The following is a 13,331-nucleotide window of genomic DNA, read 5'->3' on the forward strand; positions in this document are numbered from 1 at the left end:
CTAATATCATCGTCTCACTTCCACTACCTGACTCCACGTCTGGTTAGTCTCATTCTTTCCCCCTGAGTGGGGCAGTAGCCTGCAGACACAAGCCGCCCCCACGGTCCACTCTGCTTCTGGAAGAGAGAGGCACAGGGACCGCTAATGAACCTCACTGCCATCCGTGGCGTTTCAAGAGCAGCAGAGCATGCATCTGATTAATCTTTGTCCTAATTAGATCGAGCAATTAACCTGCCTGCCACCGAGCTCTGGAGCCCGATGACTCTGCATGAGCTGTAAACCCCTGTACATTAAACCAGAGCAGGGTGAGAGTGTGCCCTCACACCGCAACTTTCTCTGTTTTCTCAAACACCAATTAATACCAGCTAATAGCGCAAAGCATTCTGTGTGATATTTCGACGGATCGTGTGGCCGAGAGCTCAGATCTGTTCCTGCTTTTCATTTCAATAGCGCTGCATTTCTCCGCTTTTAATTCAAAGTCAGAGAAGCCACTGATGGGTCGCATAATAAATTATGTGTGAGAGGCAAAGCAGAGAGGGGGAAAAAAAAAAAAAAAAGAAAAATCCAATCTTCATTAACATGGAGATACTCCCCGATGTGAAAAGCCTTGAGGACATACTTGTTCACTCACTGGCTGGACAATTTCAGCATGCACTGCCTGCTGATCTGAAATATTTGGAATGCCTCAGTTGTTACGGGGAGCGTGTCCTCGCAACAAACCTGGACAGGCACAGTGCAACCACTGAGGATACTGTATGAGCTTAGCTGATTTGGAGACGCAGGAAATCAGGCAGTGAAGCAAGCACAGGGACCCTCAGTCTGATTAATACACTATCCAGGAAGTCTTCCTTTACATGTGCAACAGCAACCATTGTGTAATGCATTTGCATCCCCATATTAAGCCAAATGCATAATCACAAACCCACACATATGCATCTTTAGTTTTATGTAATGGGCAAGTAGCCTACTGTGACTAAGAGGTTCCATGTAACTCCTCTTAGGTTTGAGCTTTAATGTTAGTTCAGGAGAAAATGTGTACCTGCTCACCATCTCTGCTGCCACTTCCCTACTTGCAGTGAGACTACTTCAAACCACAGACTCTGTAAAACACGCTGTCAAGACCCTGCAGGAGAAAATGATGTACCAAACACCACTGTTCAGATGGAGGTTGCTCGCTGACAGCAACAGCAGGATGATTGAGAATTGCAGAATCTACTCATTACACGTAATTCACCAATTCGTATGGTGGAATATGCAAATATTCGCCTAAATATTCGAGTGAGCTCAGTGTAATCTTTTAAAAACCTAACTTTCGTCTGTCACGCTGTTCATAGGTACGAAACGCTGTATTTTAGTGAGAGTGAAAGTGAAAAAAGTTGAAATTCTATTGGAATAAATGATTCCTAATGAAAAGAGCTTTGCCGAATTTAAGTGTGGCCTTTAATGTTTGTATGTTGATCTTAACATATGTCCTACCAGGTAACATAATTTCCTAGGGGCCGAGGAAACTTTAAATTGAACGATTTTTGAAGGGAATCTGGCACAGCCCTCCTGCACGTAGGCATGCGTTGGAGGTTTGGCTACTGTGGGAAAGTGACGACGTCGCCTTTCCTCTCCAAACTATAAGCTAACGGAATTCATTGTTGGACTAACCTGCTTTGGGTTGGACGGTGATACTGTCGTGCGTAATCCCAGCAGTGGGCTGTTGCATTTGGACCATCTCCTGTCCGCCACCAGGCCACAGTCTCTGAGAGATTGCGTCCCTGACAACTCTCGCACCGCTGCCCGTTACAGAAAGTATAAAATCCATAACGCCACTGCTGCAAAACCTAGCTGGGTTAGCTAAAAACAAAGCTGTGGAAGGGTCACAAAGCCCGCGGTCATTGCTTTAAAACGCAGAACTGGCGTAGAGCAACAGGCTCAAACTCGTGGTGTGAAAAAGCCTCTGACAGTCAATGCATTCCAAAACAGGAACTATTTGACACACGTCAACAAGTGCAAACTTTTTTTGTGTGCCCCTAGTGGAGTCAAGCTGTGCGAGGAGTTAGTGTGGCTCTGTCTGCAGCAGCCCACTGCCCCATTGGCCTACATTTACACTGCAGGCACTCTGTATTTCAAATACTGTCCACATTTTTGCTTTGATTTCATTCTTCAGTGAGTCCTAAAGAAGTCAGCACAGGAGGTTTTCAATCCAACATATAAAAAAAAGTTCATCTAAAGATATTTGGAACATTTTCACTACGGAATAAAATGTACTTTTCTTAATTTAGTTTATTGATAGACTAATTAGCCTATATTTTACTAAGGGTCGAATTCTACATTGTCTTAAACAGATACTTATGTAGGCCCAACGGTTTATTTGAAATTAATGAGGTGCAGATTCGCTGCTGATTAGAGGCGGACTTCTAAAAAAAAGTCATTACATTAGAAAAATGGTAAAAATAAATAAATAAACAAAAAAAAAAAAAAAAAAAACGTGGCAAATAAATGTATAAATAAATGAAGATGCAACCCAGCTCGACTCACACCAGTTTCCAGAGTGCTGCTAGGAAATTTCACAGCCATCAAGCGTGGAGCTTTATGACACCCAGGAGAGTGACATCTGACTCCCACCATAATAACAGTCTAATAAATTGAGACTTTCACACCGGGAGCCAAAGTACACTTCTGCTACTATATGTGACTCAAGAGGGGCATGGTGAGACCTGTGACATATAAGTGTCTGCTCGTCAAGTGAGGGATAGCAGGAGATGGCATTTACGCTGCGTAAATGAATGTGGAAAAAGTGAAAAACCAACAGACCAGAACAGGGTGTAATAATTGGGCAGCAGATTCAGGTAGTGAAGTAGAAAGACTGTGATGCATTATTCATATAAGGGCAGAACAGTGTTGAGACAGGAGCCAGGAGTGTAAAGAAGCTCTGTAATGGTTCACATGAATTAGAAAATGGATCAAAATGGGAGATCTGGTTCACATTTGTCCACTCATTCACACCACAGAGGATAAAGAGTGAAGCATTTCTTTTAAAGCTGTTATCTGTCAGGGGGAAACTGCCTGTGCTTCCTTCCTGCATCTGTAGAAGGTGGCCTGAGGTTCAAACAGCTGCGATAACTGAATACTTGGAATCAATGTGATTTGAGACAGAGTCAGGCCCATATTTAACACTGAATGTGCTCCATCTGCTGGTTGCATTGGGTAGCGCACGCTCCCTCAGTGAACAGAGCCAGAGTTTAGGTGAACAGCAGCAGGAAGCATAATAAAAACGATAGATCATGTTAAAACCAAATCTTTTGCAAAATGTGTTTAATAAGCACATTTTATCACTTTGCCTTAGTAGAGACATCTGCTCCACCCCAACTTACCATTAACAAGGATACAACCCTCATCTGCCTGTGCCTGGTGCGCCCCGAATGCAAATAAGTAAGGCAGCTTCCAACGACTATTTTAATTATTGATGCAAATCTTATTGATTAATTGAAAAGAATTTCATGAATTAGTCAGAAATGTCATAACAAAAGTGAAAAAGGCACAAACTGTTCAAAGATATTCAATATGCAGAGTATAGCAGCATTTGAGAAGGTGGAACATCCAAGATGTGTTACGAGAAAAGTTAACTGTAAAACTTTGAAATGACCTGCAGCTTGTAAACTCGGAAAACTGGTCTTACGCAACAGTGCAACTGAAGAATGTAGAGTACACTCTTCAAATTTCTACGCTTGATTTAAAACGCCATTTGGAAGCCGTCTGTCAACAACTCGGACACTGATGTACGACACCCTTGATGGACTTGCAGTCAGGGGATTTTATTTGGTGCTCCCTTCCTCCCTGACCTTGCACAGGCCCCTGCTGGTACACTTGGCACTTGGACAGTGTATTTAGACAGGTCTCAGACTGGCCCAGTGCCACCCCACAGGGCCTTGTAGCTGCGTGATATACTGTGTTGCTGTACAGCTGCCCAGAGCAGTCATCAAATCATCCATAACATTCTCGGAGGGAGGCTGCTTAGCTTCCTCCTCTCTGCCATTCAACCTCGTAGGTTGAGAGATATACTTCCTAGCAGTGCAGACCAAACAATGGAGCTGAATCTTGTTATAAAGGCTAGTTTTCTCTGAGAGCTCCTCCACTCTCTAATTAAGCTTTAGTGTGACCAAAGAGGGAAAATTAAAGAATTCCCTCTGAGCTCATCCGACAACATGAGCCTCATTGCATGGAAATTGTGAGAGTTACTTTGGTCCACTTATGTAAGCTAGCATGTTTGATGTATTGTCTGTTTTTGTATTTCATAGGTGATTAAAGAAACATTCAAGCTAATTAGTTAACCGACATCAATTATGGGGTTATGTTTTTCTGAATTTTTTGCAAATTACCCTGCTTGTTTCAGGCTGATAGGTCATTATGCAGTCTTACTTTGAGTATTTAAAATATCCTTTCATTTGCCCTTGTTTACAGAACATGCACAGCTTTCAATATGACCTTTCTTATTGTTAATTTTCTAACATGATCAGATCAGCCTTTGAGAGTGCAGTAATGTACTAGTGAGGGAATTGGGCTGTTTAATGACTTTAAAGTGGTACAAGAACCTGTATAAAAACCTCCTGGTGTCAGCAGCTGCCAGCAAAAGCCCTGAGAGGGTCGTGTGTGTGAGGCTTTGTCATCGTCTGAGAGCGGGGCACTGGGGAGCGAGTGGTAATCTCAGCAGTTTCCCATTGAGAGCCAGGTAGGCTGCAGCCTAATCCTGAGAAGAGGAACGCTTTCATTACGGAACAACAAACACAAAGGCCACTGGGGAGCTGCTGCTTTTCCACTGTCAACGGATGGACGGCATACACAAGCACGGTTACATAAGCAGAGCTGCAGCACGCTGGTGTGAAAACCAGCATGTGTGCACTGGAATGGCTGTATTAGTATGTGTGCACACACGCACACAGTACACACACACACGCAAACACTTTTACACAATCACAATCTGCTCTTTTCTCCCAGACACTTCCTGTTTACAGTGGAAATCACTATGGCAAAAATGCAGCAAGAGAGTTCACTCATGCGACACAAATGCACCTGCTGGCAAACATAAACAAGCCTTTGAGTGTGTGGTTATTGCGAAGGCTCATCGAGGTAGGTAAGGCAAAAGAGATATTTCCTCAGAAGTGACGGATCTGACATGGCATTTCTTCGAGCATCTCTGGAGTGTATTTACAACACAGAACATACATTGTCCCGTGTTTCACGAGCATTCGGCTCTGTTATTAAAGCAAGATGACGACCAATAAAGACGGTTAGCTGCTGGAGGAATTGCGCTGAGGCATCCAGACAATGGCGGCAATCACAGGTGTTTAACAGCCCTTGTCAGAATATCCCTCCCTCTCCGAAGGCTTTTTCGTTGGGGAAGTGAAGCCTCTCAAAAGCTGTCAACACTACAACAGATGAACATGTTTTTCACTCTGGCAGCAGGACCCAAATATTCATGAGAGGGGAACATGAATCAAATGTTGTGTTAAGACCGTGACAATGCCAGGCTGAGTCACCAGATCATCCGGAGGAATGGGGCTGTTTAATTACTCAACACTGTGTTACGTAAGTCTGACTGCTGTCACTCAGACTTTGTTTATCATTTTTCTTTTTACATGAACACTGTACATATCTGAGCCTTCAACATGTCTCATCTAGCAGCTTATGTGAGCTACAGTTAAAGGACATCAACAAGTAAGTGGTGTTGCCCATTGGTAACTATTCTCTGTACCTGGCACCTACCCAGCATGCAGTGGGTGAAAGGTAAGGAAACCAAACACTCCAGACAGGTCACCAGTTACTGGCACACACTAAAGAGAGCTAAACACAGCAGGGGCATCCGTGCAGCTTACTGGGAAAGAGGAATACTGTACCATATAACTGGTCGGCTTCCTGCCAGGGACCTTTGTTGCATGTCCTGTCCCTCTCTCAATGTATTTTCTGTCTCCAACTATCCCAGTGAGGCAATATGCCAACATTACTCATTAAAAATTGAGACTACATACAAAAATCACAAAGACAGCCTCACATAACATAACTTTAATCAAAGTATCAGGCTCCATCCACTTTGGAAAAGTGATCTATGTGATCTGGTTGAAAGCTTATTAATTTCAACCTTGTTTTCGTCATTCTTTTTTATGTCAAAGTCAAGAGCAAACCTTCAGGCTAACACCAAAAGGTAATGGGTAATGTGAAAAATTGGCTTTTAAATAGACAATCATGGAGGCATACAGCTACTCAGACTAACACTGGGCCTTGACCTGTAGAAAGCAGTAAAGGTAACCAATCACTAACAAGGCATCTGCCATCCCAACCCCAACTGCTACTAATTGTTAGGTACATGGATATTATATCAAAGGCTATAGAGCCATGGTTGGAACTAGCCTTTAGCTTCCAAAAGAAATACTCCCAACAGTGCTGACACATCTACCACAACATTATGCCACCATGAGAAAAAATAGCACGCAAGCAAAAAAATATAATCACATCAAAGAAACTGTCCAAATTGTAGGAGATAAGCTGCTTGTCACAGTCAATTGTGCTTTTTTATGTATCTGCGTTTTTCCCTCTAACTAATTCAAGAAACCCCGGCCAAGAGTTTTTTTTTCTCACTTTAAGTCAGATTTGCGAGCAAGGGAGCCAAATAAATCATCCAAAAAGTGGATCTATTGTTTCTCTGAGAGTTTTCTGTCAAGTGAATGTAGAATAAAGACCAAAAGAGCTGGCTGGATGAGGAAGTCTCCGTGCTCAGTTAATACACGATGTAGAAAAAAGCCTCCATATTCTACCCTAATGGCTTCATGTTAAGACTCTGCAGGAGACAGAAAACAGGGAGGTGATGGCTGGGGTGTTGTTGTACCATCCAGTCTGACAATGACCCACTGCTGCAACAATTCAACCCACTGTTATTGCCTGGGCTGCTCTCTCTGGACAGTTCTACAGGGTGGCTAGTTGTGATCGATGACCGGTGGCGTCAGAGCGGGCTATCTTTCACCGCCACTTCCACTGCCCCCGCTCACGGTCATCTATCCTCTGTGGATGTCTGCACTGTCTGAGGCCGCCCCGAGAGGCTGGGTGGCCCCGGCGACTGATGACCACTGGCTTAGCAGGAGGAACACATCCGTCTGCTGAGCGGAGGGCTCTCTCTTTTACTCTCTTCACCTTCCTCTATGAATACATCTTATTCCTTAGCAAGTGTGCTGTTAATTTAAGGTAGAGAAGAAGAGAGAGAGGGGGAAGGCGGGGGGAAAAGCGCAATGGTGGTGGACAAGAGAGACATAGAGGGTGAGGGAGGAAGGGAAGAGGAAGGGACATGCATCAGGCACGCACCAGTGCGCTCTTCATACAGGGCAATTTATTAAAATAATAAAGGCCAGCCTTGCGCTGAAGGTTGAGCCCACAATAAACCTGACAGAGATACAGAGCGAAGAGAGGCTACACGATGGAGGCATTGTCAGGCAAATAAACAAAACAAATGCTCAGTTATGTCGGTGTCCACTTTATTATCCGTGCTGAACTCTTTGAAAGGAGTTAATTGATTCCTTTTAAACTCAGACACAGTCCTATATTTCATCATTACACTAAAAAGCCTCTTGTGAATCACTCAGCTACAACAGAAGCACAAAAGCACAACGATTGCTCTACATAAGCCTCTTCGCCTTGACGGGCTTAAGAATCAGACTGCTAACAGATACAGCATTGCACTATGGGATGGGGGGAAATTAGAGCCAAATGGACACCCTAAATCCGACAAAGATGGTAAGAGGTTCTGCACGCTCTCCATCTGCTGTAAAACTGTCCTCACCCCGGACACTCTTCATTTATCACCTGATATCGCCCGTTCCACAAGTATGCTAAATTGGATAATGAATCTCTCCCCCCAGGAGATGCAGTAGATGAATAATTTGTTGGTTAAATTACGAGCTGAGGACATATTGCATCATTCGAGGTGTGAGACGTTAGTGTAGTTAAATGGATGCAACCTTTTGGAGTCCATAGGAGTAACATTAATGAATTAGGACCCAATGAGGATGTAATTAACCGTGCGAGGAGGGACTCATTAACAAGAGTCACACTGACTCTGTTAATAAAACACATTCGAGGGTTCCAAAGGATCCTGTAGGGTTCCAAAGTATTGACAATCAGCTTATAATGAGGCTGTGGCTAAAAGTTATTTAGCAAATAATGTTTTTCTTTCCATCACACATATATCTACTGCTCTTTTTGTTTCAGTCTTTCCTAACAAACATCCTAAAAGAACACAACATGAATCAATGCAATTACGTGGTGCTCAGAAAGAGTGCAATGTCTGATTTTCTTCCAATCTAACAGAATAAGCATTATTACAGTCCTTTATTACACAAGGGACGGCTGGGATGACACTAAGCAAAAGCTGAGTGTGGGATTTTTTTTATACAGACTTTGATATGATTGTACCTTTCCAATAACTTGGACACTTTTCAAAATGGCAGTTTTTTCTCTTTGTAAGAACTTTTTTTTTTTCCTATATGGAGCTGGAGGCAATAAAGTCCTTTAAGGACAGACAGAGAGAGGAGAAGTGAGAAAGTGAACAGAGGTGCAAGCAGAAAAGAAAAAGTAAGAAAGAGAAAAAAGTAGGGAAGTCACTGGGATAGTTTAGAAGAACAGTAGTACATTCTGGGGAACACGCTTACTCGCTTTCTTAGTGTGAGATGAGCAGTGTGAGATGATACGACTCATGTCTGTATGTTAAGGAGGTATGTATGGTATGTATGGAGGTACAGCAATGATGTGGTCAGCCTGGCATAAAGACTTGTGTAGAAGCAGGAAGAAACCACCAGCCTGGCTCTCTACGAAGTCACAGAATACGGCTAACAGCACCTCTAAAGATACATCATAAAGTGTGACTCCCTGTAAAACCACAACATGTTAATTACTGAGCTTTAGTGTTGGTAAGAGTATCACTTTGGACAACTAAGCTAGGCGAACCACTTCATGACAAGCCTAGTTTCTAGAGACTTTTTAAAAAATGTATTCTTCATGTTTTTCAAATCACAGTAAAATTAAGGACGCAAAAATTAAAAGTTGGGCAGCGTATGCAACAGTTATGTAATTTAATAAGACTGTGACATAAATATACACATTACTAATACATGCACTCAGGGCAGCGTATGAATGTGTATGTGCTTGGACAGATGACATAAAGACGTGTCAATCATGCCAAGGTGGCAGATTAATGCCCACAGCCTGCACTTTGTCATGTCTGACCAGAAGACCGATATCATACCTGAGGCTTCACATAGAAACCATCAGAGCAGTGAGGCAACACAGCCATGACCCAGCATCCTTTATACAGCACCAGTATGATTAATGTGCTGTCATCTTAATTCAATGATGTTTCGGGTCCATACAAAAATGCGGCATAATGATATTTACAAAAAACAAAATAGAATTGAAGGCCTAAACAGATATTAGATAAAGCAATAGCAAAACCAAAGACAACACACTTATTCTTAATAACCCACTGGAATTTAACTGAACCAAATTGAATTTTCCAATGACAAGAGCCATTTTTAAAACCTGTTTTCATAACAAGTTTGTCCTTTAAGGCCAACGTGTACTCCACACAGCTGTACCTCCAGTAATGCGTTGTGTAGCCAGGGTGGAAAAAAGGAGAAGGCATTCAAACCTGATGTATGTAGCTTCTGCAACTACGCTTGTTTGTGACAGTTTTCCAGAGCTCTGCCATCCAGTGAATGTCCAGAGCAATGACCCGTGCGGAGAAGACAGCGCAGTGCACTGGCCGGCTAAATCCTGTCCCCCAGCTATTCTTCCTCTTGGATAAACCAGTGCATAACAAACGTGGCCCTGGAGCATGTACAATGCAAAGTCCTCCATACTCTAATAAGAGGCTAAAGGATGATGAGGAGGAAGGCGTCAAGGTGGATAAGGATGAGTCATATCTGTGGCGTGTTTGAAGCTCGACTCCAACCATTTTGGCCTTGATCCAGCTTTCCCCATCTTTTCTCATCTAACCCACTGATTAGTTCAAACCTACTAGGACAAAGGAGAAACCCAAAGCACTAAAAGCATGCCTCTTTCGCTACAGTGATTGCTGCTCAGTAATGTCATGAATGTAAAAATATGTAAATGAAGAAACTTGGAATAAAAAGATTAAACAGACTTAACATATTTCTTTTTGCTAAAATATTCAATGGAGTTTTCTTTGCTCAAAATCTCAGAATGTTTAAACTGTATCACTTCATGTTCACAACAATGTTCGATTTTATCTTTCTTGAGCAGCTTTGATGTGTAAAATCTAAAGATTAACGGTCGTCCCTGTTCCAATACTCTCTACAATATTTAAAACTCATCTGTGGTGAAAAAAATCTGCTGTTTTGTTCTGTAGACACATTTTTGATGAATGAGTGCGAACCCCGGTGACCAATACATTGCATTTCCTGAGACTGTTTCACAATAAAAGCCACCCCGTTTTTCAGCAGTTGAATGCTTTTAAATTTGAAGCAGTAGCAACAGTTTCCATTAGCCATAACTTAGCACGGCTCTGTATCAGCGAGGCTCCTATCTGTGAGAGTACATTTAAAACTGTAACATTGGATTAGATGCTTTTCTGGGAATCTCCCATGTGCTGGTAGGTAGGCAATTTAAGTCCCTTGTGGCAATGGCGGACTCCGCCATGAATCTGCAATGAAAACTACTATAAGGGAAGATAATTACTGAATGAAAATACCCTGAATGGTTATTGGAGAAAAAAGGCAGACCAAAAATAGTCTCAAAAATTGGTGACCACTCTGAGCTTTAAAACACATCTCGGGGTCTTCCTCAGTGGATGTCTTCCTCAGAATGAGCAACTCCAGGGGAAGACCCAGAGGTATGTTTGAAAGCCACGGAAAAAGCTAGTCAGAAGACCTTGAGTTAAGACTTTAAAAATTGTGTTACTTGTTTTAATTTGTTTTTCTGTCAAACTGTCTCCAAGGTGAAGAATGAACTTGTGATGCTGGAGTTTCTCAATAGGCCGCAAACTCTGCAGCGGTTTAAAAGCTGCCAGTAGTTCTTGGTTGTCATCACTGATGCTGAGCTCACTTTTTCAAGCATCCAAAAACTATTACTAGTATATTACTAATGTCACACCGAGTCCAGATGGAGAAATAGTTGGGTTTGCTTTGATAGAAAATGTTACTAAGGATCCACATTAACACAACTTGTGACACTTGAGCAGAGGATTCATTTAAAATCTACATAACCGCAACTAATCAGTTTCAACTGACACTCCATGTTTCTGTAAATTCAATTAACTGTTATGTAAATATCATCCATAACTGTGTAATGGTTTATCTGCTCCTTGGAGGCACTGACTAATTTTCTCACTTCTGGGAGGAAATACTGCTTTGCACTGGCTGACGTTTTTAGCTCAGCCTGCCTCAGAACCAAACATGTACATTAGTTACAGGCAAAACAGAGCTGTGTTTAAATATTAGGAGCCAATAAATTCTTGAGTAAAAGGGAAACAAATATGAACAATTTTGTGAAGTGGCAGATCTTTTCCCTCTGCTGCGAAAAGAATCAATAGCAGGGGCCGGTGCTGGCGTTCGACAGAAGAAAACTGCTTACTCTTCATTTGAGCTATTTGTAATCAATCCTAGGCAGAGGATGGCTGGAGCCCTTTCCAAACTAAGTGGGGAAACAGTGGGATTACTAGCTCTGTGGCATTTATAAATTGAGCCCAACGAAAAGAGGGCCACCAAGAGACTCCCGGTCAACGTAATTACACTGGCAGGCCAATAAATCCGAGCCAGCTCAGATCTTTTACAGTAGCGCTGCAGTAAATTCAGCAGTGAGCCTGATCCCTTTTTCCTTTCATACACTACAGAAGAAAATGTTGATGTTGTTGTTGCTGTCTGAAGTAAAGGAAAAAACAACAACAGTGGCCTTGGTAGGTTAAAATCTCAGTGGCCTTCGCTTCCGGCCCAGCTGTGAGTCAGCGTAGAGATCCACATCTACACCGCGTTGACCACATGATGAAAATCTGCATTTAGTGCCCTTGAAGCAACTGAATATAAAGAACTGTCAAAGTCTATCTACATTATTTCCTTTTGAAACCACAAAAGGACACAGGAGTAGCCTAAAAGCACAGAATTGATTAAAGGACTACATGTATCGTCTCTGGGGACGTTTAGAAAAGACAAATGTCAGCCAAATATCTGAAGGACATTTATGGCAGAGCTAACATCATACTGATCTTCATGACATTGAGACAGTCGGAGGATAAGTGATTCTGTTATCCCAGGTGTGTGTTTGTGTGTGTGTGTGTTGCATGCATAAGTCCAAAAACAGCAATCACAAGTCTTGACCTCTGCTAGCAGCTACCTTGCTGTATTTCTCTGGAGATTGTAAATAGCAGGAGCTGTAAGTCCTTCTATTTTGAAACTGAGTTACAACATTAACTTTAATTTCTGAAAATTTGGCCTACACAGATGTTCACCTTAATTTAGTCAAGAATCTGCCTCTGGATGCAACCTGGTTAGTGCAAGATTGATTGAGCCTGAGAGTACCATGTGCTTTTTCATTCTCTCTGGGGGGCCGAATGGAAACGAGACCAGCATTAATCAGTCGGCGAGCCTCTCTCAGGCTTCGTAATATGGCTAACCATCTCCAATCAAAAAACACTGCTTTAGAGCCATGCTGTCTGTATTTACATTGCCTTTTATCTACTATTATTTGCAGTTGTGACAAAAAAGGAAAGTTCTGGACAGCACCACAGAGCGGTGATTAATTCAGCGGAGCAGCTAGTGTGGTCTGGATAAGAACATGGACAGAGCTGGGAGAATAATTAGCACAGAGTAAAAAGTCAAAACCTGGAAAAATAGAGGTGACATTCTCCTCTTGTAACCAAGTTAGTGTCAAGGATGCTTCAATGCTATCTGGGGATGACTAAAGCATATTATTAACCTTTGTGGGTGGTTTCAGAGCCCTCCCGGGGCTCTGCAGAGTGGGTATGTGTGTGTGTGTAAGTGCATGCCCGCCCACCTCCCTTATTTCAGCGAGGACATCAAAGTGAGCTGTATGAGGACACATTTAAACACCGACAACTAGGACACACCTTCCTGTCTGATGCACACTGGGATGCAACTCCATCAGATCAGCAGTGCTACATGAGAGGCACCTGAACAAAGCAAATCACTTCTTTTTGTTCACTGATAGACAAAATCCAGATGTATCAGACGTCCCAATTAGGACGTGCAGGAGCAGTGTGATTTGGCTGCCTCTGGTGCCGTTTAGTGTGAATGCAGCCCTGGGGGCACGTTGTTGTCAGGCTTTTCTTA

General features: G+C 42.6%; 1 protein-coding gene across 3 annotated transcripts in view; it reads right to left on the minus strand.

Annotated features, from left to right (window-relative positions):
* The window catches only part of oxr1a (oxidation resistance 1a), a 66,151-nt gene extending 64,427 nt beyond the window's left edge, over nt 1–1,724 (minus strand). For all 3 annotated transcript variants that reach the window (XM_070834696.1, XM_070834697.1, XM_070834695.1), the window contains exon 1: nt 1,654–1,724. In XM_070834696.1, coding sequence (XP_070690797.1) covers nt 1,654–1,720 — 67 coding nt within the window. In that variant the 5' untranslated portion in view covers nt 1,721–1,724. The remainder of the gene's footprint in view (nt 1–1,653) is intronic.
* Between the last annotated feature and the right edge of the window lie 11,607 nt (nt 1,725–13,331).

The sequence above is a fragment of the Pempheris klunzingeri genome, chromosome 8, assembly GCF_042242105.1.
Source record: "Pempheris klunzingeri isolate RE-2024b chromosome 8, fPemKlu1.hap1, whole genome shotgun sequence".
Lineage (NCBI taxonomy): Eukaryota > Metazoa > Chordata > Actinopteri > Acropomatiformes > Pempheridae > Pempheris > Pempheris klunzingeri.